This window comes from Malurus melanocephalus, unplaced genomic scaffold, assembly GCF_030028575.1.
Source record: "Malurus melanocephalus ecotype Western Australia unplaced genomic scaffold, MMel_1.1 scaffold_621, whole genome shotgun sequence".
Classification (NCBI taxonomy): Eukaryota; Metazoa; Chordata; class Aves; order Passeriformes; family Maluridae; genus Malurus; species Malurus melanocephalus.
The window spans coordinates 128259-154768 of NW_026623853.1; the positions used below are offsets into that span (position 1 = coordinate 128259).

A 26510-nucleotide genomic window follows, 5' to 3' on the forward strand; every position below is an offset into this window, starting at 1 on the left:
CTCACCACACTGCTGGGCCACGGCCACCATGGTGTAGTGGCGGATCAGGCTGGCCACGAAGGGCAGCGCGCTGGGCCGCAGGTCTTTGATCACGGCYGACATGAAGGCCCCGGTGAGCGCCTGCTCGAACGTCCTGCGCGCCGGGGTGTCCTGGGCCTTGTAACGGTGAGAGATGATCACGCTGGGGATGGACTTCTCTGTGAAGCTGAAACACAGAGCTGAGCTCAAAATCATCCCAAGGCTTCATCACTGCTGCTCCTCCTAATTCCTTCTCCACCTCCTGCTCTCCCCTCATTCTGATAGAACCACACCGGCTCACTCAGCCCACATGAATTTTGGCAGCTGCTGGACTCCAGCATGATGGATAGCTCAATTTCATCAGGAMCATTTAAAGCCAGTGGTTCAGAAGAAGCCACGTATATACAAATAATAGGTACACAGGCATCACATTGCAACTCAATTCAGAATGTCATTTTCAGTATTTTGACATTTTTGCCTCTTTTAAAATGACATTTGATTTTAATCTCGAACCATTGAAACATTATTTATCAAATCACTGCCCAACAAAACTTATTCATTGCAAAGCTATATTTATGTCAACTCTAACAAGTCAAATTGTGAAAGCTACTATGCTCTTTAGCTACATTCACTACAAGAGTCAAAGTCAGCCCACACTTTTTGGGCAGAGATAGTTATCTAAAAGCAATAAACTCTTGAAGTATCAATGACAATTGCAAGAGGTGTAAGGAAAATCCAATAAAAAGCTTCATCAAGATAAATATGTTATGTGTATGACTATGCTATTGCTTCATACTAAATGAAACTGAATTTTCTCTTTCACTTTAGTAAAAGCTTAGATGTACACACAAAACATCACAATCTAATTGTCTTTAAAATACAATTAAGCACCAGAATATTCCAACTATTTAGATATGCGAAATTAAAATGAATGATATTTATAATATGTGATAGATTATACACTGGACTGTAACTAGGGGAGGAAAATTCAACTGTGAAACATTAACACATCACTGCCATTAAAAAACAAGCTAACTAAACTCCTTTTCACCAACAGGCAAAAAACCCCATGAACTGCACAGACGAATCCTTGTCTCTAAACTAGGCAGCTCCAAAGCCACCATAAACTTTACATCCACATTAACATTTAAAGAATTGCCATACTTGGGATGTGCCAGGAGCTGGTACAATGCATGTTTGTTGTCATCCAGGCTCATCATGGCCACCAGGAAGCATTTGATGACCTCCCAGGCCTGCCTGCGGTAATAGGGCTCCGTGTTGGCGCTCTTCAGACAGTCCAGGGCTGTCTCGATGGCCTAGGATGGAACAAACAGAAACCAGACACTTCTTGTTCTTACCATTTACCATAAGGTCATTAATCAAGGGAATGTATCATTAATGTATATTAAAAGGAACTTTTTAGTTATGCACCATTTGGAGTGCCCAAGTCAAGTGCGTGCTAAGTTTCATAGAAGATACATTTACTTCTACAGTTGGAAAACATTTCAGGTTATGAGTGAGATAAACCTTCACTGTCTCTGTCTCCTTCCTCAAAAAAATAAAATTCTCCTCGCCTTCCCTTCAGCAATAATTGCTGTGCCTAATCCTTTTGGACTGTATGTACACAATGCATTTATACCCATATAGAAACAGTACCTTTCCAAGCATGATTAAATGTCCCTGCAAACAACTTCTAAACACCGTTTATTTAATGGAAATAGTGCTCTTCTTTGCAAGAAGATTTAATACATTTCAGAATAATTCAAATCAAGAAGATTTACTACATTTCAGAATAATTCAAATCAATGTTCTAAGCTACGAAGATGATTAAAAGGTGAGTATGTCTCCAGGAAATTTCTATTTTGTGTACATATATCTATACAGAGAGAGATGAAGGTACAAAAAAAGCACGACTGTCTTATTTCTATCTTTCTCTCATAAAAGAAATGAAGAAATTAAAAATAAATGAGATGGGCATTAAGTTTAAAAAAAACGCATGTAAAAATTGTTCTGGAGTGTATGAAATAAGGAATTTCAATATCTTATCAATGGCAAATAAAATCTAACCATCCATGCTTAATAAATTTATATAGAAAAAGGCCCTGCTACAAAGTGGGCATTTTCCTTCTTTGGCATATCCACTAACTTATCAACACCTTGATGGAAAGAAAAATCAGTTTTACACAGGCCACAAAAGTCTACTAAGGCACTACAAGAAAACAAGGATTTCTTGTTTTCAATTTATTCCACATTTTTTTCCTTTGTAATTTGACATTTCCTTTTCATAGCTACAAAGCATTCAGCAGATAACACACTCTTTCTTGGTCAACACCAAGCAGCTGAAGATTGCTCCACATCAATGTTAGATGCTTAAATCCTTCAGAAAACTTAGTTTGAATTAAACCTAGCAGGAAGATAAATGTCACCAACTACAGTATTTATATGTATTCCATTCATCAGCTTCAGGACAGTGGAGAAATCAGTAAATCTGCATTTTAAGAATCACTTTTCCAAGCTATTTTTAAGGCTGTTGGCTGCATGGAGCCAGAGAGCCAGCTGCCTCTGAAGAAAATTGCTTACCACATTCAGATCATATCTACTTATGAAAGTCTAATTGAAAAGGTAAGTATTAAAACTCTACAGACCAAATTATCTCAGAATCCAGCTTCACTCTCAGAGAAGATTAGATTGCTGTAATTAGTGAGAAGGAAGCATTTGTGATACACCGTGACTGCCAGATGAAAGCCAGWGCAGCACAAAGTGATATTGCAGCATTGAGGAGTGCTGCTGGAGACAACAAACAAAACCAAATCACTGGAGTCATGAGAATAAGCAGCACTGAAGAATTATGAATTTCTACAGTAAATTTTTAGTACATTTAAAAAAGAAAAGAGGGACTTCTAGATGAATTTCCTGCTCCTAACCTAAGCAATACAYCAGAAGTTCCAACCTTTCCCATTCTGTGAGAGCATTTATTTGGGCCATTTAGCTCTATCCTATCACCTCCTAAGAACAGAACAGCATGCCTAAATCTGTTTTGGGGCTGATAAGTAACACAATTTATAGGGGAAATAAAGGAAGAACAGGCAGGTATTTATGAAGTTGGTTTCTCAGCACTGAAAGTAACTTGAGCCCTTACCTTTTCCATTGGGAGCTGAATGGATGCTTTACAGTCTGAAAACTCRATTGTAATACTGGGGCCTTGGATTTCTGTGACTACATATTGTAGTTTCTGTGATTCCTTCAACATCTTCCTGTTACTGCCACCAAATTTCCCCAGCACACGATAGGCCACGTGGGAGATGCTGTCTGCAGGATTGCGCAGTGTTCTCCACAAAGCCTGGGAGTTTAAAGGGACACGGGCAGATCAGTCTGATTTCAACATTTTTTCAAGTTGGAATGTGAAAAAAAAAGTCAAGGAAAACATTTATTCTTGTATCTGGGTAACTGATGCAGCATAAGTTCCAGAATATACTTATCCAGGTTGAATATAAGCAGCTTTAGTTCACAACAGCCCAAGGGTTTTGTAACAAGGTTGTCCTAAATGCAGTTTTAGATTAATTATTGTCATCAGCTACAAAATCTCTGCTACACTGGAATGTAATTTCATGTTTATGATGAACATTAAACAACGTCATTAATTAAAAAAGCAGGCCAGTTCAGGCTGAACTGAATTAAGTTCAGAGATAGTTTTGAAATATAAAAAGCAAATAAAGGAAATAGAATATAACCATTCAACAAAGTATACAGGGGGAACAATTCACTCACTTCTAAATTTTSAGAGTTTTCAGCTTAACAGCACAACAGCAACTACCCTACACTCACATCACTCTGGTATGGYTCTCATAGCAGATTTTCCAAGGTTTTATAAAAATTTGCAATAATATTTAGCAAATCAATGACCTCTTGTGGTCTACCAGGAAACAGCACATTTACCTGCATGAGCTCAGCCCGGACTGGCTGAATGTGGTCATAGAGAAAGTCTGGCTGCAAGTTATCCACACACAACTCCAGAGTCCTCAAGCCCTGGCTCACCAAGGTCTGGGATCCATTTAGAGCTGAGACCAAGGGGTCCATCAGCATGGGCAGATAGGGCAGCAGKGAGCTCAGACGGACAGGCACAGTCAGGCACAGCTCCACAAACAAATCTTTCATGTGCTGCTTGTGAAGGCCACTTTGCAACATATTAAGTCCTGAAAATGATGGATAAGTTATAAACTCACAGAAAAAATACAGTCCACAGTTTATTGTTAAAAATTGCTGTTTCCTAAATTTAGAAGAACCTGACGTTTTTAAAATCTGTAGASCTTAGAGCTCTGTAAATAATGGATTTACAATAGAATACCATTCATTATTCTAACTTACATCTAAGGATTTCATGCAGTGAATGCTTTTTTTATGTACACACATCATCTATGCATATTTTAAAGTTTAACATTAGACTCAATAAGGCAGCATTTGAATACAGCGGATGAAAAAGGAAACAGATTATTGTCACAAGGCTGAGGTTTGAGAAAAATTAARAATAATCCCACACAGAACAATTATTTTTAAAATATCTGGAATCCTGAAAAGAAATATTTAATGAGTTCAAATACATTAATTGCCCCATACAGACTAGGCAAGTTTCCAAGTGATTTTTCTCCCCTTAAAGATTTCATTTATTGCATGAATCTACCAACTTCTTCTACACCGACATGAGTTTTACATAATGATTTTATCAATAACATACATTTTTGCTCACTGCAATAAAAACTGTCCCTACAGCCGTAGATGTGAAACAGTCTACAGGCCTGGAACAGTTCTGATTAGCTTGTCCTTAGGTTTAAGTAGTTCTCCACATTTCCTTGCCCACCCTCTATTTCTGGAAAACAGTTCTTGCAAGCACAAATGCTCAATTAATCAAACTGATTGTTAYTTCCATTTCTTTTTGCAGAGTGGCACTGCTTGAATTTCTATTTATCATGTCCCTGCAGGTGTGCACACATGCCTTTAACTGCAGAACAGCCAGAGTTGTTCTTCCCACAAAATCAGTGATGGCCTGGTAATGTTGCTTCTTCTACACACTTATCCCTCAAATGCTTTATGACAACAAGATTACCCACAGCAAAAAGTAAAGGAAAAGTAAAAGAAACAAACCAAGAAAACCCCAATAGCCCCAAAATGAAATGAAGAAAMACAAGCAGCAGGAATTGTGAAGCAGCCAAAACTATGGAGCCTGAAGCAGCTGATAGTAAATGAAAATAAGCACATTCAAGATATTTAAATCAACCACTAAACTCAAAAGCAGAAGCTAGGTATCAGAGTTAGGGCTTTAGTTTTGAGGGGCTTTAATTACATAACATAACTTTATTACTACTATACACATAAAAAAGTCAGAAGCTGGGGTGGGGAAGGAAGGTTTGGCTCTACCTTGCAGTAAGTTTGGTAACAGCGGCAAGAATTCCTGGTATAAGAGATCATGACTGCCTCCTCCAATAGATCTGAACAGGGCTCTGAGCAGCAGGAAATAGTTATAGGGCTCTTTGGCAGTCTGTGCAAGTTCCATAGAGCTGTTCACAATCTTGTGCAAATGTGGCTATAAAGAAAACAAAGCTTGAAGATTAATAAAATACCCTGTTTGTCATCATCATACCATACAAGAGTTTAGCATGATATTCTGCAAATCTGACACAATGAAAAATATTTGCTCTAAAGGACCTGGGAATGTGGAGCAGAAACTGAACTGTATCATTAGGTCACAATTCTTGTGAATGCTAAGATTTCGTTTTGAAAGCAAGCTCTTTCAAGTAAAAAAAGTTATGAAACTMGAGGCCTTTCTAGAACAGAGGACATGAACACCTTGCAGGAATCATTAAAAATAGTTGATAAATACAAGTATTCTCAGAGACCAGAGATAAACACGAACATTTCTGGATATTATTGACATCTAAAAAGCATTTCACATTGCTATGCAAATGCTGCAGACAGCCTTCATCATTCAATTAAATTGTCTGCCCAAGGTCCCTGTCATCCACCCTATAGAAACAAAACAAAGTAACACAAGCAAGAAACTGTGAAGGCAGTAAATTACAGTCCTTAAACTGCATCTCCAGCTTATAAAATCCCAATGACCTTGATTCCAATGACAAACTACAAGAATTAAARCATTATATGAATATTGTTTCATATTACTGGTAGTTTTCAAAGATTCTGGAAAATTGGTAATCTCTATGCTGTTCTTACAGAGTTACCTGTATCAGAAATTTTGTTTGCTGTAAGGTACAAGGAAGAAAAACAAAGGGAAATGATGAGGGAACAATCAGAGTTCCATTAAAATCTTAACGACTTTCCTAGACACAGGCAGATGCTGCTTTTATGAGGAAAGTGCACTCCTGCTACAAGCTCAGCATTTCTAAATTCACTGAATAATGAGATGATCTCATCAACATAAATAGATCCCTGGAATACACAGCCAATATATGCTGTCAGTAGGAAAAATAGCATTCCAACACAGAGTTTTCAAGAACATAGAAAAGTCTAAGTCAAGAGGTACATGTCACTGAATACGACATGAGTGAACAAGATTCACCAACACACAGAAAAGTCATTCAATCCATTAAAACTTTTAAGTCAGTATGGAAAAAAAAGGAGAAAATATGCAAGAATTTATGCATGTCCTGACCATGAAGTTACACGGGCTTACAGCAGTCACAGACYACAGTCATGTATCAGCCATTTATACTCAGAATTAGTACATCCCTTCATAGTTCCAAATAGGGAGCAAATATTCACAGAAACCATCTCYTATAAACAAGACAACATATTTGGCATTTGGAAAAAAAGGGAGATCACAAAGAGTGCTTCCAACACTAAACGACTCTCAAATGTTAGACAGTGCAAAACTCCTAAGAGTCTTGTTTYTAAAACAGACTTATTTTTAACACAAATGACCTTTACCTTCAGCATTTGTTCGTTTTCAGCTGCAAATAGTGAAACTGAGCCAAAGACTAACTTGAACAGCTTGAGATACAGATTGGAGAGTTCCACATTAGAGCCCATTTCTGGCAGCCGATCCAGRAGATACTCCACCAAAATGGTTGCAAAGAGAGCAGAGGTAGTAGGGTTTGCCAAGAAAGAGTTGGCAACAATCTATAAAAGGAAACCACAAAGAAGTTATTCTAGTYGTAATAAAAAGAACAAAAGGATAAATGCACTATCCATTAAAAAAAACAACTTCAGACAAATTTCTTTCCCCATCTCCACTGCTACCCAAGTGATTCCGTTTGTCCTCAGTGGAAAACAACCCTGTGTGTATATTAATGTTCARGTTTTAAGTTTACAATTCAACTGCTATTATAGGACTTGCACTCCATAAAACAGTAGAATATCAGCACAACAACCTGAACAAAACAACAATTCCATCATGTTCAATACTTCTCAAGAATAAGATCCATTTGTATCTTCTAAACTGAAGTGTGCACGTTTGTATTGCATCACCTAGTGCAAAACCTCACGAGATTTTTTGAAAATCCATCTTTAAATTATTTCCTAAACTATTTTCTACATAGACTGCTTCAAATCTCACATGCTAATTTCAACATTATTATTTATAATTCCACTTCAGCCATATGTGCCACAAGGCATAAGCTCCTTCCAATCTGCTGTTTATTATCAGTTTTAAAAGTAAACAGTAACATACCTGAAGAGCATAGTTTTTWGAGATCCTCTCCACCATGTAAGGAACAGTAGTTTGAAAGATTTCTTTGAAAGTTAAAGGGTTCATCATTGTGAAYACACCAGCAAAATGCTCCAGAACTTCTTTTTCCTCTTTCATCCTGACTGTCTGACAGTTTGCTACTCGAACATATGTCTGTCCATTTCCTGCTATTTGCACCTACAACAATTAAGAAAACACCCACATTGCTTACAGAATTTGAGTTATTTTTTCCCCATTATTCTTAAAATACCTTTTGAAACTGAAATTTAGAGTTTTATATGCAAGCCCATACAATTAGAGGCTGGGCACAAAAGCCAACCATGACAAAAATATTGAGATTTTCAGAACAGATTTTAAAACTATGAAGTTAGAAAAGGAAAAAGACAAAAGTAGGTGATATCAGTGTATTTGGAAATTGCTTAATACCCAATCCAACACACTTGCATTTCATTAGTACTTCGTGTAATAACCGAAGATAAATGCAGACATGTGAATGCTTCAACTGATAACTAACCCAACCTATCTCTTTCATGGAAAGCTTGCAAGTGTAAGCACTTTGAAATTCACTTCTGAAATGCATTCTTCATATTGAGCATTTCTCAATAGCTGTGGTCCCAATTAAAGGTTTAGTGAAAATACACTACAAGTGTAATTTGTATTTTAGCTGACAAATAAATCCTTATTAAAAGATCTAACATACAGCAAATGCATAAATAGAAGTGCAATGTGGTCAGGTTACATACCTGATAAATATCTAATGCTTGCATTGCATATTTTACCAGTTTTATATAGATTTGAGTCTCCTTAGGTTGCAGCTGCTTATTGGGAATGAATTGTGCTTCTGAAAGAAGAACAAGATCGTAGTTAAGCATTAAAAATACTATTTGCTTTCATTCTTGAGAATTTTTTTTCTGTAGAATTATGAGAGATAAATGTAATTAAATATGCAGTTTTACCACCAGGAGCTTTGCATGAGGTGATGCCCCACGTGATCGTCTTGACCCCACAGACCAAAGTTTTCACTAAGCTCCGGCAATCCGTGACCTGGAACGTCTGTTTGTCTTCCTTTTCCTTCTCCCCTTGCTTTTCAAACACAGGAACTGGTGCAGGGGCCACGGGGGTGGCTGGGGCAGGAGAAGGGACAGGAACAGGGGCTGCATTTGCTGCTGTGGGAACTCCAGGTAACGCAGCTTCTGCTGCCCCCAGCTCCGACTGGGGCTTGCACTTCTTAAAAATGACAGACAGCTGGTAGCGTGCTATGGTGTGGAATTTCAGAACAAACACCTAGGGCAAAGGAAAGGCAGGATCAAAGAGAAGGGAGAGAAAAAGAAAAAAAAATAAGTTTCCTCTTCAAAAATCAACCTGATTTTCATTATAATAATGATCTCAGCATACTGAGATCAATCAAATTTACAGCTATTTCTGAAGTCATTCAAATGACAGCAAACATTTTCAAGGCTATCAATAAATTAGTCTGCCTTCTACAAACAACTGGTGCATCCTCAATTTTCAAAAATGCAAAAAAAACCCCTCCATATGAAGATATTTAAAAAGGATCATTAGGTATTCAAAGTGCAGATATTTCYAATTGTACAGATTGTATTGTGCTGTGCCAAGGACCTGTGGGAAGATCCTCTTTCAAGGTTTAAAAAAAAACACACCAAAAAGCACACCCATAACCAGAAGGTATTAAAAAATATGATCCTTCCATACTCTTAAGAAATGAAGAAAGATTATAACTAAAATTTAAAATAMAATTATTTTAAAACACAACTTTAGCTACATAAACAAGACATTATTTCCTGCTTTGAAACTAGTCCCTGAGTGAAGCAGAGTTGACAARGCATCTCCTCTACACTTGAGATATTATCCCAGCTGCAGAGCATTTTAAAGAGCCCATCTCTGAACCATTAAAGTGAAATACAGCACAAAGGCTGCTCTTACATATTCTCATCTCTGAAGAAAGRAGAAAGTAAAATGCGATTGACAACATACTATAAAACAGGATATCCAAGCTATTATCAAATGCTTTAAACAAATCAATACCTCCAGCATTCTCATAAGGATGTCTCTTCCATTTCCATTTTCCTGTTCACTTTTAGACCGGATRCAGTCTACCAAATTTAGCAGAAGCTTGCAAGACATGGTCTGGATGCTGCTTGGCAAGGATTCATCATCAATGTTCTTGGCAAACAGCTGGACAGCCAGGGAGAGGTCATTGAGGGGCAAATGCTGCCGGACRTGATGTACCAGGTCTGCCAGGGTGCTGTATGCCAGGGGTCTGCAGCCAAAAAAGGAATGGGGAAACACACTGAGCACAATCTAAAATGTTGTTAATTTAACTTAAATAATTACTACCTGGAGATCCATCCAAATTCCTCAGTGTAAAGYTTCTGTTTTCATATGCACACCCAGAGTTCACAAGGCTTTTTTGGTTACACAAGAGAATTTGAGCCTGGACCATCCAACCAAAGATGATCAATCTATCCCACTCTGGTATTGCCTCTCTGATCTTTCTTCCCCCACCCCAGMACATATTTTAATCTCCACTCAGTTAGCATGCATGCTAGCCACAWTTCAAGCAGTGTTGGTAATCTATTTCACAATTAATCATTGATGATCCACGACTTCAAAAGCACTTCTGAAAACTGATTAATTTTTAAAATAATYTCTTTTCAAACACCGAGTTAGGAATCTAGCAGAGCAAATACCTCTAAATCTAATACATATTGTCAATAAGGTATACTTGATACTTAAGCAAGAGGAAGTAATTCCCCTAGCTCTGATACTAATTGGGTCACCTAACAATGTAAACTATTGAAGACACAGAAAGTTATGTATTCTCTCCATTTACCTTTTCAATTGCAAGTTTTAAGGTAATCACTGACAAAACAATTTAAATNTTCAATTGCAAGTTTTAAGGTAATCACTGACAAAACAATTTAAATCTCATCCAGATTTTACATTGGACATAAGATTTAAGGTGTTTCATGAAATACTGGGCAGATAYTGAATTGATTTCTCTGTGATCACTGTTTTGGTTGTCCTCCACAATTCAAAAAAAATGAAACCATTCACCCATTTTTCTCATTTTTCCCTACACTCACATTACCATGCTGTGCCAACAAAGTATTAAACAAAAGACACCTTTACAGCAGCAGAAACTCTGCCAATAAATCTAACAAAATTAGTTACTCAAAGCAAAGATTTAGGACTCTATACAGAAGCTGCTGTAAATATTAATAACTTTGAAAATAAGGCACTCAGTTATTCTAAACCTTCTCATACCTCAGTGTCTCCCTGGCAGTGTATCCAGAGCCAATCAGTATAGATTCATCAAACAGCTTGTCCATGCATGGAATAAATTCTACAATTTCAAAATAGAAAAAAGAAAACATTGTAACAATTGGCAAAGGAAATAATCAAAATAAGATAGTTAAGCATTAAACCACCTAACTTAGGTATTCAAACCTAAAGTCAGAAAGTGATTTTATCCCAAAATTAATTCCTAAAGGTTATAAAAGGCAAGGAAACTTTCAAATAATCTCTTGTGACTGCTAACTCCATTAACACTTCCCCCTTGAGTAACACTGCAGTACCCAGTCAAAGTCAGTTACATTTGCAAAGAGAAAAAAATCCTCATATTATTTCAACATCAAAGAACTTTTTCTATATAACTAATATTTTACTGGAAATGTCAAGTTTGGGCAGCCCTGCACACAATAGTTCTGTTTGGCCTGGTGTCCTGTGCTAGTCCAATATAAATAAGTAATATTCCTCTTAATAGACAGAAATAACTGAAATCTTTCCAGTTTCCAGGGTACATTTATAAAAAGTGCCACATACGGCTCCTCAGGTCTGTTGTCAGGATGTGCTTAGCAGCAATCAGGAGCTCCTTCCTGAGGTGTGCTGTTTCAGCTGGACAATTGGAGAGCAGCTGYAACATTCCTTTCACCATTTGCTGGGAATATTTAGCCACTAAATCCTACAACAGAAAAGAGAATAATAACATGAGTACAACTATTACCACACTGTTCTTAAGGCCTGCATTCCATTTGCAAAAAAATCACTTGTTTCTCTTTCAAAATCTACTCCTTTAAATAAATAAAATACAATAGTCATTCCATAAATGCCCAGGGAGGAGGAGTGGCAATTTTCACTTTGAATTCACATGAGGATACTTTTGAAAGGATAACCAAGTACAGCCCCACCTTCAGATATGCTACACAAATCCTCCTGTCCCCAACCCCTGATGCACTGCAGTCATGCTGGTCACCTGCCTGCCATAAAACAAGTAACAAAGTAATAAAAATGCATCCTACCTGGTAAATTCTGATGATGTAAGCCAAGAAAGACAATGTTTTAATTTGAGCAGCGATAAAATCAGCATACAATTCCTTGTTGTAAAGTTTATGTTGTCTGAAATTAAATGGAACARGGGTTATGATTTTGTCCCTCCAGTTCAATGCCTTCACTCAGAAAATTCAGTGAAGTTTCAAATTACATCATCTTGTAGTGAGGTGCTTGCTTCTTAAAAGAATAGAATCACTGTAGAAGAGCCCATTCCCAACAAGCCCTCTGCCATTCAGCAACACCTTTCTACAGAAAGCCAAGCCAATAGTGAGCACTGTGCACTTGCCTCTGTTCCCCTAACTGGGGCTATTTTTTTCTCCAAGCAGTATTCCCTCCCACTTCATCTACAAAACATTTTTCAGTCAAATCTTGAGACTAAAAGCAGTAAGACTAGAATCAAAAAATAACAAGATRTAAGACAAAAAYATTTTGAGCAATACTGAAYGACAGGCCTAAGTAGTTTATCCCARATATCATCAAAATACTGTTAAATGCTCTTACCTTGCYTGAGCAGAAACTTGTATTATGATGGTGTTCATAATCAAGGGCACGAATTCTGCCACTACATTATGAATGTTCAGTTTGTAGAGCTTAAAAAAAAAATTATAATTAGATAAATTCACAAGTCACACTTGCAGTCAACTTACAAGAGAGATAATCAGAAAAAAAAAATCAAGACAGCAGCTTATTTTTAGATGATATTTTAATTTCACAAGTATATCACATTCATTTTTACTAAGATGTTAGCCACTAGAAGTTACACTAGCCATTCAGTAATGAAGTATTTACATGCAAAATACAAAAGTGTACTAACCTGATACATGAGAACAACAATAATAGGTAGCTCAGCCAAGACCTTCAGYGATAAGGACCCTCTGGGAATTATTGAATGCTGAAAGAAAGAACACATGCATTATAAACAGTTTAATTATTAACTCAAGTATTTAAAATACAGTTTTACAGAAGCAGCTCATTTAGTAACATTTAGAAACCACAAAACTATTTGGTATAATATTAAATAAAAATCCTGTAATTACAGCTGCATAGAAAATATCTAGGAAGTCTCAATCAGCTTCTACAGAAAACTTTTGATAAGAAAAACAGGCTAAAAAAAGTTCTTATTTTTGCTTGGCCCTATGATTTGTTCTCCTACAGGCAGTCCCCAGTTAAGAGCAGTCAGAACACTCACAGTTCTCGTTTCGCTGTCTTCTCGCTCAGGGTTCACTTTCACCACAATGGTTGTAATCATGCCAACCATTTCAGGAGTGGGAACAGTGTTCTCTGGAATCACCTGAGGATTCTCAAAATACCGATTCTACAAGCAAAGAGCAGAACAAAAATATCATCATGCCAGTAACAGTCGAAAGGCCGTTCATCTCGTTCAAACTCCTCCACAAAATTTTCCCCCTGAGCAGTTTTCTCCTCTCTGCACGTGATGTTTGCAGTGCAGCATCTGCCTGGACTAGAAACACACCCAGCAATCTTTGCCACTGGAACAAGCAGCAGAATTGCTCCTTTTTATTAATGAAAACACCCCAAGAGTTACTCTGCATCAGGGAGGAAGAGCAGAGCAGGGCCCTCCTCGTTACCTCAYCCTTCCCTCAAAACCAGACACATTTGGTGACACAGACAACTGCAGCCAACCTGGCCCTGCTTCAGTACTTAAGCTCAGCTCAACTTTCTCATACCAGTGTTCTAGAAACAGAAGGTTTCCAAATCCAAACCTAAATGTCGCAATTTTCACACGGTTTTGATAAATATACTCACTAAAACTCAGTATCTTTTAGAAATATTATGTCAAGATCTTTCAGAGGTAAAATTAAGAAACAAAAGTTTTCTGACTACAGCAATGGCAATTTAAGAAATAAAAAGCTCACCACTACTTTTGGAAGTTCCTTGTAAATCTGTTTCACAAAGTCCAAAAAATGATGAATCTACGGAGGAAGAAGTCAGTTCACCATAAAGAAATTTTTAAAAAATCTTTTTAAAAATCACAGTTTTAGAATCTCTGTATTAATACATAAAACCTCTAGTCACCARTATAGTATATGTTTCATGACAATTGTCAGAATTTTATTCATTTGACTGATCATATTGTCCATAAACATTTAAACCAAGTACAGCTAAGCTTTAACAGCTCCTTTCCCCAGGAGTGTTAGTACTATTCAATCCTCTTTTAAAAATTGCTTTATGGTAAAAAAAAATAAATATATGGTTACCACAACAAGTGAGGCAATATAAAAAGAAAGAAGCAAAACAAACCAATCAACCCACTTGAACAAAATAGCAATTCTAAAGAGCATTATGTTTTATAGCATGTAACAAGATGTATGACCTACTTCTTGAGTGATTGCTGGTCGGAACTGTTTGTGCAATTCAATAATTATTCTTAAGCAAATCAGTACGTTTTCTTCATTCTCTGTCTGGAAAAAAAGAAGAGACCCTTTAGTGAGCCCACTGCTGAATTCTTCAGCTACTCAGTGGGTACTTCAAAACCCTGTAAAATTATACTCAACAATCTAAAGTGCCCCACTAACATGGATTTGTGTGATACCTCGCAGTCCAAGAGTATGGCTGAATTTAAATCCACCCCCTGTGGGAACAAACCCAGACATTTCAACCACTCTGTACCATCAGATCTGTTCCTACTGCACCTCAAGACCCCCATGTGAGCTTCAAATGACAGTGTTGTGAATTCCAACAAAACAAACTCCCTAAAAATCACCTATCTGCCAGAAAATCTTGCCCAGCATGAGAATAATTGCCTGCATTTGTAAAATCCAAGTTACTAAAGGGCAGAACAGAACACACAGAAACCCTGKAGGTGGTAAGGGAGAACAGGAGTGAAGCTTAAATAGAACGTCCTTCCACTCCTGCTCCAGTTGCACAGCTATTAAAAATCCTACCCCCGGCAAATATGGGAAATGAAGAAAGCAGAGGAAAATATTTCTGAAAATTTGAAACTGTTTTAAGAGGAAGAAAAAAATACCTCTAGAAATCTGAACATCACAGACAGGATATTTTTGGTATGAAGACGAAGATGTTCATTTGTTGGTATTCTATGAATTATTTCAAGCACAAGCTTCCGGAGTTGCTGTAACAAAAAAAAAAAAAAAACAAAAAACAAACAACCAAATGACAGATCTATTTTTAACAAGTCTTAAATCAGTTCATTAGGTTAATCAAGGACTTCACTGCAAAAAGGCAGGAGATGCTCCACACACTTTACCTGTGCTGGCTTCTCCTGCAGAAACTGAACTTCCCCATCCTGTAGAAAGGTRAGAAACCGAGGGATGATGTGCTCCAGGAATGTAGAATATTGAGGGGATGATGTCACATTCTAATTAAGAACAGAAAACAGGGATATATATAATACACATCACACAGGTTATATTCAGCTACATTCAAAGCCACAGTTAAACATTTTCTGTGAATTCTGAAGAGACTCAGTGACAAAGTATCTGCTGACACACTATAGAACCAAGTGAGTTCCAAGAGAACATTAGCAAAACAAATACGAAACAAGTTCTTCCCTATTGAAGAGAAGAGCAAACAGAATCAATGAAGCCTTCATATTCTAAACAGATCATCGGACTAAGCAGTTAAAACTGTTCTTTTACTCAGATAAATTGTTTCAGAGATAGCAGGTTAGCTTAAAAAGATAAACTTCACAAGAATGTTTTTCAGTTTTCTCTAACTTCACAATAGGGATGTAACAACTAAGTATTCAACTAAAGTGTAATTTCTGCTAACACAAGGTTGGGTTAACTCGTGTTTGACTTTTCTCTGCTGCTCATCTAAATCATCTATCACCATGGCAAAAATGTCACTGGAGACATCTCCACTCCTGATGTCATATCCTGCATCTGACAGCTCCTCTCTCACTTCCACACCATGGAATATTCAGAGGAATCAGAAAGGCCTCTGTTACACAAGGCACAATAAACATTTGAACTAAATAAAAGAAAGCTTTAAATTTGGCGATCTCATGGCATTCAAAAAATAGAACAAAAGTCTCCTATGTAGTTTTTATTTTAATGTTTAATGAATAAAGATTAGGCAATGAAAGTTCTCTAAAGCTCTCTAAGTGCAAATGTAATCCTTCAACAACCTGGCTAATTYCTAAATACAAACCTAAAATCAATGACTTGTAACTGTATAAATCATAAGTCACAGGATACWACCATTAATCTTTTAACTGCCTAACATTAGAAATTCAAATAATATACATTAAGCACAGGAAAGGCTGCCAGTGCAGAAAGCTGAGGGGGTTTTGTTGCTTGGGGTTGTTTTCTTTTTATTTACCTCAAAATTCTCACTGACTTCTTGCATCATTTTCAATTTGGTTTCATCGGCTGAAAATGGAAATTCAAGCAAAAAATGTGAATGTCAAACTAGCTCATGAAAGAAAACAGCAGCCTCACTGATTAAAGAAGCAATCAGATCTTATCAGTTTAGCCATCATCACCCAATTATAAGACACACAATTCTCTCAAACAACCACCACACAACTGCACACACACACAGCTCACTCACTTCGGCTCAAGCAAGTGTTTGTCATCATTTTGCTTCTTMAAAAATCAAAATTCAAACAAATTTCAAAGTGAATCCAAGAGACTTCACTGTCTCATTTATCGACTGTCTGAACAAGATTGCAACACTTGTGAGACAAACTACTGAAAAGCTGTAATTTYCAAGATGAGAAAATCTCTTACGTGTATTGACATCTGTAAGAGCAGCCACAAACTGAAGGTATTTTTTCATCAGAGTGGTTTGGTCCACCACCGTAGGCCCTTGTGCTGAAACAAATGCCATCTTGGAGGAAGAAAGATCAGCTTTGACTACATAAAATCAAGATCAACACTCCTACAAAAGAATAAAGAAGCATTTGTTAGTTTACATGGCTGGTTAACAGCAGCTATCCCATCACCTACATCCCTTCTTCTGACACATTGAAGAGGGCCACCTTTTCCAAACCACAGCTGTCACTTAGGCTTACAAATACAACGCCAAGCACGTACAGCACTCACTGTGACAGGACTGGACTAACAGATAAAAGGGGTTACTGAGTTCTTCACACCACAGCACAAACACTGACAGGTTTTGCCTGGTTTCCTCGCTCCCAGCAACAGGCTCCAGGTTCAGAGATGCTCCCGACACCGCACACCTTTCATCCTCCTGCCTTCCATCCCATCCTGATCCCAAACTTACAGCCACCCTCGGACACCCCGCGGGACTCACTCCCAGGGCCGCCAGCCGTTGTCTTGCCACCACAAGCTGCCTTTTTCGATGGCAAAGAAGCCCAACATCACACCCAGTCTGACAGATCGGCGATGTCCCTGCTCCCCTCGGGGTTCCCCGTCAGTTTCGCTCCCGGCCGGGTCCGGCCCAGCCGGCCTGCAGGGCTGTGGGTGCCCCGGGACCCCGCGCCCCTCACCTTCCCCGCCGCAGCGCCGCTCGCCCGGGTGGCTCCCGGCTGCCAGGCCATCACGCCGAGCCCATCTCCGCCCTGCGAACACGGGCACCGTCAGCGGCCTCGGCGGCGCTTCCCCCGCCCCTCAGCGCTCCCGGTACCGCGCTCGGCCCCGGGCCTGCTCCGGCCGCTCCCGGTCCCGCCTGCCCCCGCCCCGCTTCACCGCGCCCAGGCCCGGCCGCCGCCGCGCTCCTCACCCCGCGGCTCCGCGGCTCCGCCCGGCCGCGGCCCCCCGGCTCCCTCCTTTGTTGCTCCCGGAGGCCGCCGGCAGCGCATGGGCGCGACGGAAGCGCCGCCGCTCAGTTCCGGCCGCCTCCCGCCGGTGCCGCCTCCGCCTCCTCCCGGTGCCGCCCCGCGCCTCTCCCCGGGCGGACACGAGCTCTGTTTATCGGCGCCGCCCGCTCCCCTGGCCGGCCCGCACCCCTCGSACAGCCGCTCCCTGACCCGCCCCGCCGGGCGCTGCCTGAGGTGATCCCCGCCCGTCCCCGCGGGCCCGGAGGCTCCTCGGGCGCTGTCCCCGGGAGTTACCGGGCAGACACCACCGCGGCCGGTCCCTCCAGCCCGCTCCGCCCCGCGGGAGAAGCGAAGCCAAGCCAAGCCAAGCGTGGAGAGTGGCTGATCCGCCACCAGAAACAGCCAGGAGTGAGAAAGGGCTTCGAATGATGAGTTTAAGAAAATAGAAAAAGTAAAAGTAAACGAATTAAGACCAAGACATACAAAACAAAACAAGAAAAGAGAAAATAAAACGACAAAAAAAGTACACCAGAAAACCACATTCTGGCTCTCTTGCTCTCTCTCTGCAGCAGGGCACCCGTTACAGGCCGTTCGGAGCGCTGCGGGACCGGTAACAGCAGCCGAACCGCCCCGCGCCWCCTCAGAAATACTTTATATGTGCTTGCCGCCAGCAAAACACGGCACAAACCCCTTCCCAAACACTCCCGGTGCCCCCACTGCAGCTGTGGAGCTACCGCGCTTTTTATTGACTGTTGATTAACCCCCGGTGCGCAGCCCGGCGGCGCTGGCGGCGCGGTCCCGCAGGAGCGGCCCCGGCAGAGGCTGCGCGGGGGAGCGGCCCGGGCGCGGACAGAGGAGCCGCAGAGCCGCGGGGCCCGGAGAGCACACACCGCTCCCTCTGCGGCTGCCACAGCCGCTCACAGCCGGCCCCCGCCGCCCCAGCATGCTGCCGATGCTCTACGCGCTGCTGCCGCTGCTGCAGCTCGGCCGCGCTACCGCCGCAGGTAAGGGCCGCCCTCCGCGCTGGATCGCCGCCGGGAGCGGGACAGGGCTGCGGGGAGAGAGGGGTCACGGGTGGCGGTGGTTCCCTGCTCGAGTTTGACAGGTGTGACAAGGGCTGGAAGCAGCTCTGGGCACGCTCCCACCACCCAGAATTTACACCCATGCTCCGCGATCTCGGTGCATGCAGTGAAGGAGGAGCATCCCGGGCGGCCGGGATTCGCTTTGCACTTCTAACCCAAAAGCTGCGCTTCTGCTTCCTCCTCTGACCCCGCGGGTCACAAGGCACTTTGGGCAGCCCTGTCCCTCGCTGTGGGACTCACAGAGCTCCATTCTCCAGGTAGGAGAAATCCCTGAGCTGGATGAAATGTCTGTGCTGTGCCGGTCTCTCCCTGGGTGACCTTGGGTTAGCCACTGAACCTCCAGCTGCAGCAGCTGTTGSGCGGTATGGCCCTGATTTGCAAAGCACTGTGATAACCTCCAAGGAGAAGTGCTAGATAAGCATGAGGCAGCTGGCTATTTTTGTCTAAGTTCTGCTGAAACAAAGCAGAGCGTAGCCTGAATCTTCTGGAGACATGAAACCTTCCTGARCCAGATTTCATCAAATCACAAACATTTCTCTTTTAACTCAAAAAACTGAACTCAGGGTCATTTCCTGTACTGTGAAATGGGAACAGCAGAGTTCTTTCTCAGGCAGTAATGTTACAGTTCATTTCTCACAGTCCTTCTGTCTCCAGAATTCTTCAACATCTGTGAAGTGCAAAACTGAAAGTTCACATATTTTAGGACAGGTGTTAGCACTAACCTATCTGGATGCCTAATGACCATATTATATCATTAGTGATAATGAGCCTCCAGCTAGCACCCAGCTCTGGGTGTAAAACATCATTAAAAGCTTTTGTGTTGTTCTAGTCTGAAGGTGTCTTCTATTATGAACATTTCTAGGACCCAGTCTGACACGTTGTTTACTGCTATTTATTTGAACTCACATATACATGCAACAGTTTCTGTTCCAGATTTCTGAACAGTAAAAAATTATGGTAGTAAAGTCTTTGCTGGGATGAGTGTCATTGTGAGTCACATAACTACAKCTGACTAGTTAAAATGTGYAAATAAAAAACTAAATKAAATTTAAAATTCAATACAACAAGGTTTGGTTTACTACTTCTGATTTTCACAGAGTCATATCGTCTGGAAATAACCAACAATGGTCCCATCACAACAGGAGCTCAAGCTACGGTTCAGGCCAGTCTACATATGGAGAACAAAAATGTCACATCAAACTTGTATTACTTTAACTGGATTTATGCTCCTCTGATTCTCATAGAGAAATCTGAGCAGCGGTTTAATTCTGTAATTAATGTGACTGGAGAATTTCCTGGGACTTTTCCTGTGTCAGTCTGGGTGACTCACAGAAACTGYTGGCTCTGTCGGCCGGTTGCGAGAAACACCACCGTGCTTCAGATTACAGGTAAAACAGCCTCACAAGCTGTGCCTCGGCAGGAACTCAGCATCAGGATAAAACCATGTGAATATAGCTTCTGACAGCAATCAGATTTATAGCCCTGCGGCTGAAGATGGGTTTGGGTGGCACGGTACAATTGGTGCAGTTAGAGCCACACTCCAGGAAGAAAGTGTGACCCTGCCCGTGTTTTCCTGCCTCTGTCACTTAGAGAAACTGAGCTAGAAAACAGATGCTTCAGCAGCTGCAGTTCACACACCAGCATTGGTCAGTGATGTCCAGTCTCCTAAAACAATGCTGATTCTACTGCCTCCCAGCATTTCTTGTCCTAAAGTTAGGATGACCATCAGCAGGRACAATCTGCTGCTTTTCCCTGTTGCATGACACAGCAAATCTTAGGCCATCTATTAGATGCTTTATCATGACCCGTTGTATAACCCTGAATGAATATTTTAATTTCACTGCYTCATTAACATGTGACAACACTGAGTAACAGATATCAAATACCCTTAACCAGTTGGACGAGGACATAGAAAGATTTACACAGTACATCTCAAAGAATGTTTTGATTCGACACAGAGCATGTGTGGAAGCATGCTGTCATTCTCCTGTCATACATGCTGTCCTTCTGTCATACATGCTGTCATTCTTCTGTCATACATGCTGTCATTCTTTGTCACACATGCTGTCATTCTTTCCCCTTTTTACTCTGCAGAATTTATCACAGGGAACCTCACCATTGCCCAGATAGAAGACAGCAGAGTTTCCACACAAGGTTCTAGCTCCTCCACAGGCACCAYGACCCGGATTTCTTTCTCTCTTCATGACCCAAGTCATTACTTCAAGTCAGCATCGTTTGTCTACAATTGGGATTTTGGAGATGGGTAGGTGTGGTCACTTTGTTTGCTTTAATAAGTACTCAAGATGTCTCTGATTCAGATGTTCATCTACAGAAAAATCCAAATTAAATCAGTTAGCTAATAGTCTGCCTGCTATAAAAGTTGTTTTCATAATTTACTGACTATTCCTAASACCTTTTGTGAATCCTTTTAGCATTATCTTTGGTTTCTTTAATTGAAAATGAACATATTTACTCTGGATTTTAGAATAATTATAGTTCTATAAGTACTACCACAGATATAAATCCTCATTGATACAGACATAAAGTAGAATCAGAATTCCAGCAACAGCAGCATTGTCTGTAAAGAAAATATGTTAGAGCTTGTCCCTGTTTAAACCAGAAATATGCAAGCATTTGGTAAAAGGCAATTTTGATTCCAAACCTTTTCCTGTTGCTCACAGGGTTTACCAGATGACCAAGGAGCCCTTTGTCTACTGCAACTGCTCSTCCCTGGGGAATCGCACAGTGCATCTGAAGGCTGTAGCTGAATGGGAGCACACTGGAGGCATCCTACACGAAAGGGAAACCAYGCAGAAAACCGGGGATTTCAGCACAGCTCTGGAGCTCCTGGGTAATTCTGAAACATTTTGCACCTTCAATCCTGGGCGAGCTGTATGTGCACAGATACAATCTAGCTTTAACGTGGTAACACAATTTCAACAATGTTTCACAAGCAAGGACAGTTCAGCATTGTTCAGTGAAGGGTTTCCATTGCAGAATGAACTTCAAGCTCTTCTAGTGCAGAAAAATGGGTGGAAATAGAGAAAATCTTCAGTTTATTTTTAATCTACAGAACAGTTTTACTGTCTTTTATAAAAACCTCATATGTAATTAAAACAATAAAATGTTTACCCTAACATATGGTAGATTTGTTCAATTTACACCAGCTCTCCCTGAAAACAATAAACTAGTTAAAACAAGAGTTAGCAAAGTCTCATTGATTTGCTCCAGGAGCAAATAAGCACAGGAGTTAAAATGTAAATAATCAATAAAGTAGTTGATTATAGCTATTAAAAAGAAATCAGAAAAAAAAAGAGAAAACTTACATCATCTCTACTGGTAGGTTTCTTTTTGGGGTGTGAGACCAGCAGTATTATTTGTGTGACTGATGGAGATCAAGTCTGCAAATCTGTTGAAACAAAACTTCACTGGGAAACCAGTGACACACAGGTTACATGTGGAGTGTGACATGCTGGCTTTCCATTCCTTCCCAGATGCTGTTAAAAGTATTGATGTTGTGGGCTCCAGAGAGACTCACGTGATGGAAAACTTGAATTTATCTCTTCATATCAATGGCACGTAAGTAGCAAACACAACTTATTCCCCCATCCCTCAATTGTCTATGTGGAGGTGGCACAACAGTAAATGTCAACRGCCAAAAACCATTACAGGCAAAGCTGAGATCTCTAAAAGCAGTCARCAGCCTCGAGTCACAGGGCTGGGACTGATGCAACAGGAGTTTGAGATAGAGATGCAGTGATGGAGAGATGGGTTATCAAAAACAAAGCTAGAAAATGAGCTAAACACATGAACRGGCTGCTTTCCTTAGCAAAGAATGTTGTCAAGAGATAAGAAACAACATACTAATAAAATGGGTTAAAGAAAAGCCCTGTCTGTTGTCAGAATCAAAGTCCATAAGGTGAGTTCAAGAAGAATCCGTTGAAACAGGGGCCTGRACAAGTAAATAAAAGGCATTGATTAGACATGGTGAGAAACCACATGGCCATGAAGTGGGTTGCACTAAATTGCTTGATTACAAATAAAAGCCTCTTTTTTAATGTAAGAGGATGCTGTGATCCTTACAATTTACTTACCTTTCCYAGCTATTAGTCTGTTTTACAGAGCYRATCTTACATCCTTTCTCGTTTCARTTGTGGGGTTTTTTTAATTAGAAAAGTCTTGGATGTATTTCAGTGGTACAGAAAGTGATTTCTGTGTGAGAAGGACAAAGAAAAAACAACCTTCCCTTGGAAGTGTAGGAAAAAAAGATTCCTTTTATCTTTATTGAAGAAGCAATATGTGGAGTTTTCTACAGACAGTGGCCTGCCAATGACCCATGCAGGTATTCAGCTCTCAGCTGAAGGACTTGCCTTTATAGAAACATCACAAAGAACTTTTTCATTTGGCAACAGCTATAAACCGAACTATTGTGCCGTTAATTACTTCTTCATTTCTATTTAGATTAACTTCGTTAGTTTCAAAATTATTCTGTTAATATAACCAAACTTTTTGCTGAATTTTTTGCAGCGTTTTCACCTTTTTTGTTCCATTTTGCCCTTTTTCTCTTGTCATTTCAGCCCACCGCTGGCACTATGCTGGCTCATAAAAGCGGAATGCGTTCCACTGGAAGGTGACAAATGCCATCTGGTGGAGATCAGCGGCTCCTGCTACAACCTCAGCCACACGTTCCGGGACGCGGGGCAGTACTGCCTGAGCGTGCGGGTGGACAAGGGAGTGACCATGCTGCAAACGTACCATGGCATCAAAGTGCGGCCGGCAGGTGAGAGCAGAGTCTGGGCAGAGCTGACAGTGCCATCTGTGCGGGTCAGCAGCCTCAAACACCTCAGGGACTCTTGGGGATTGACCCTAGAAGGRGAGGAATAAAAAGAGAAATGGGAGCTTAAAACATGCCTGCTTCAATGGCTCTGAGCTTCCTGTGTTCTGCTGAACCTTAGTCCCAGGAGTATTTTGGAGCTACCAAGTACCTTACTCAAATGATATATTTTTCAGTTTAAATAGTCCAGCTGTTGTGGTTAGAGAGGATAACTAGGAGAACATACACATCTGTAATACTGCCTTAATTAAGCAGTCTCAATTCTTTTTGTTTAGTTTAGTTATGGGTTTTTGAGGGTAGATTTTTCTAGGCCTCCATTTCGTTACAGGTCCCTGTCCCTTCCAGTGACCTGTGCTGACTCCCCCATGCACAGCCGTGTGTGCCCCTGGGAGAAACAAAAATAATCAAGTCCAAAGAAGAGAAACAGAGAGAAAGAGATGCCATTCAGTGCAGTACCTACCCCACTGTGATGGCTGAGAAACCAAGGGGCTTATTCTGAGCCTGTAAAATCCCTTCCTCACCTTCACCAAGAACATTTCTATTCCTGCCTGTGCCATGGGGGAGGAAGATGGGCACCAACTGCTCCACAGGACATTGAGAAGGCAGCCCATGATTTCCCTCCCTTCCTCAGGCTCTGCCAGGTTCAGAGCTGTATCCATATCCACACCACAGATGGGGCAGGAATGGGGCTGTGCTGCAGCCTGGCTTGTGTTTGCATTGTCTGTCCAGGTTATTCCCTCTTACACACACCTCCTTTCTTCTGAAAATACTCCTAAAACTTCTCAATTGTTTCTTTCTCACTGTTGCTTCTTTCTGGGATATTGTGTCACTCCAGGAATGTGTCCTTGTGCTCTTTCCTAGGAATCCACCCAGCTTTCTTTGTCCTGCTCTGCACTGCTCTKGTTTCAGTGATGCTGATACTGGTGCTGTACACGACTTTTCGAAGTAACACGCAACAAAAAGATCTCGTGGAGGTATTGTTCCTTTGACTTTGRGCTGGGATAGTAACTAGGTGTTTTTCAGCTATTAAAGGTGTCTAACATTAAAAGTTCTTTAATCCTCAGACAAAGAGAGCAGGAGGGAGCATTTCCCTGGTATGTGTGATCTGTTCCATCAAAAAATCCAAACAGCGTAGGCAAATGAAGCAACAGGCGAGTTTCTGGCTTGTTGCAGAGAACTCTAATCTGAGTTGCCAGGATTAAAAGGGGCAGTTAATATCCCCAAGCAGATGTTTGTATTGAAGAATTCCTTCCAGAGGATCTGCCTCAGAGTAGTTACATGAAAGAAAGCAAGGAGATGGTGTGAGAAGTTACAGGATGATGAAAAAGGAGGGATGTGTTACCTAAAGCAGCCCTCACTTGTTACCCACCCCTCATATGTGGCCTTCAACTCCCCAGCTCCCTTCCATCTCTAATCTACCTTTCACATACTACAAAAGTATTTGCAATAAGCATRAGTTCTCAAATCAAAAGTAGCTTTCATGGTACTTTGGAAAGTATCTAATACCCTTTACCCTGTGCCACAATATAAATTCTATACCTTTAGAGACMCTGCCTGTAAGCCATGTGCACAGCACCTGTAAATTAGAAGTGTATTTGAAGTCAGAGACTGATGAAAATGGTTGAGGACCAAATGCCATTTGTAGCCCAACGTGTTCTTGCTGTCCTTGAGCCGGTGGGAGCTGAACTAGAAATGATCTCTTTGATTTCCTTCCCCAGGTWGCTGACTTTGACTTTTCTCCACTGGCTGACAGACACCGGTCGAACCATTCCAAGCCAGGCTGTGGCCCAGCATGTTGCAGATTATGTTTTCTTCAGCCATCAAAAGAAGCTGCCTGGGAGAGTCATGAACTGCTACATTCACTCTACAAGCCAGTCAAAATGTACACGCTGTGAAGAGCACAACTGCACTTTGGTGGTACTAACTGTCCAACTTTCTCACTTAGGAAAAGTTAAAAGCCCAGTGCTGCATGAATGCTTTGGTTTTGCCAATGCAGTGACCTTCACTACCTTAAGTCCAGCACTTGAGTGCTTCATTCTCTGAAAAAAAAAAACCAAGAAAGGGTAAAAGTAGCTTTGTATTTTTAACTCACAYGGGTGTGTACATTTACAGCTGTAAATGCAGCATTTTATTCTTACGAAAGTTCATTTTATGTGCAGGTTTGCCACGTTCACTACCTCCTGTAATTTCTCTGCTCCTTCTGCTGTCTGTTTCAAAGAAGGCAATGCCTAAGACAAACATACCTCCTTTCCTGTGTACACCAATAGTACTGGAAATGGAAGACACCAAAAATGCTGTTGAATGTGTGTTTCTTCTCTCAAGGAACTGATGTATCCAGGTTGAAAACGGCCAAGATGCTTGCAATGAATCAGACTACCTAATTATGTTGTTCTTTTCCCTATCCTAAAAGATGCGTTTTTAAGCTGATGGATTTCTGTCAGGTTGCAGTGGTGGTGGCCCACTCACATAGATCCCTGCCAGCAGCATTTTTGTCCTGCAGAAACCTCCACATCTCCACCACTTTTTGAAGAAGAACACCATTTAAATTTGTATTAGTAGCTTTTTTCTTTCAGGCTATTAATTCTTTTTTTTTCCTCATATTGCTCCCCAACTAGTCATCAAAGCTTCTCTTCCAAAAATGCAACAACCAGTAGCTCAAAGCTGCTCAACAAAACATATTCAATTCAAATTCCTAATCTATGTTCAAGGCTGTATAAATGCCATGCCTGTTGCAGACTATCATCTACCATCAGCTTCCTGCTCAGCCAGGCTTTGCCTGCTGGCATTTCAGAGTACCCTGGAGGCTTTTTAACAAAA

The 26510-nt window shown here is 40.8% G+C and overlaps 2 protein-coding genes across 2 annotated transcripts in view; one reads left to right on the forward strand and one right to left on the reverse strand.

Annotated features, from left to right (window-relative positions):
- TRRAP (transformation/transcription domain associated protein) overlaps positions 1–17822 on the reverse strand; it is a 70998-nt gene extending 53176 nt beyond the window's left edge. The window contains exons 1-24 of the mRNA XM_057383297.1: positions 17741–17822; positions 17508–17579; positions 16786–16936; positions 16376–16425; positions 15300–15410; positions 15060–15164; positions 14410–14493; positions 13948–14004; positions 13260–13385; positions 12885–12962; positions 12572–12660; positions 12040–12136; positions 11564–11702; positions 11006–11084; positions 9764–9998; positions 8674–9001; positions 8461–8558; positions 7700–7894; positions 6958–7149; positions 5431–5596; positions 3955–4211; positions 3158–3358; positions 1183–1334; positions 6–205 (exon numbers count right to left, since the gene is read on the reverse strand). Of these exons, the coding sequence (XP_057239280.1) occupies positions 6–205; positions 1183–1334; positions 3158–3358; positions 3955–4211; positions 5431–5596; positions 6958–7149; positions 7700–7894; positions 8461–8558; positions 8674–9001; positions 9764–9998; positions 11006–11084; positions 11564–11702; positions 12040–12136; positions 12572–12660; positions 12885–12962; positions 13260–13385; positions 13948–14004; positions 14410–14493; positions 15060–15164; positions 15300–15410; positions 16376–16425; positions 16786–16885 (3139 nt within the window). The 5' untranslated portion in view covers positions 16886–16936; positions 17508–17579; positions 17741–17822. The remainder of the gene's footprint in view (positions 1–5; positions 206–1182; positions 1335–3157; positions 3359–3954; positions 4212–5430; positions 5597–6957; positions 7150–7699; positions 7895–8460; positions 8559–8673; positions 9002–9763; positions 9999–11005; positions 11085–11563; positions 11703–12039; positions 12137–12571; positions 12661–12884; positions 12963–13259; positions 13386–13947; positions 14005–14409; positions 14494–15059; positions 15165–15299; positions 15411–16375; positions 16426–16785; positions 16937–17507; positions 17580–17740) is intronic.
- Positions 17823–18650: 828 nt separating this feature from the next.
- Positions 18651–26115, forward strand: TMEM130 (transmembrane protein 130). Its single transcript, XM_057383296.1, has 8 exons — positions 18651–18781; positions 19957–20247; positions 20954–21122; positions 21541–21710; positions 22354–22438; positions 23437–23639; positions 24555–24667; positions 25412–26115. Exons 1-8 carry the CDS (start codon positions 18721–18723, stop codon positions 25586–25588), a joined length of 1269 nt encoding a protein of 422 aa, XP_057239279.1. The 5' UTR covers positions 18651–18720; the 3' UTR covers positions 25589–26115.
- Positions 26116–26510: the final 395 nt, after the last annotated feature.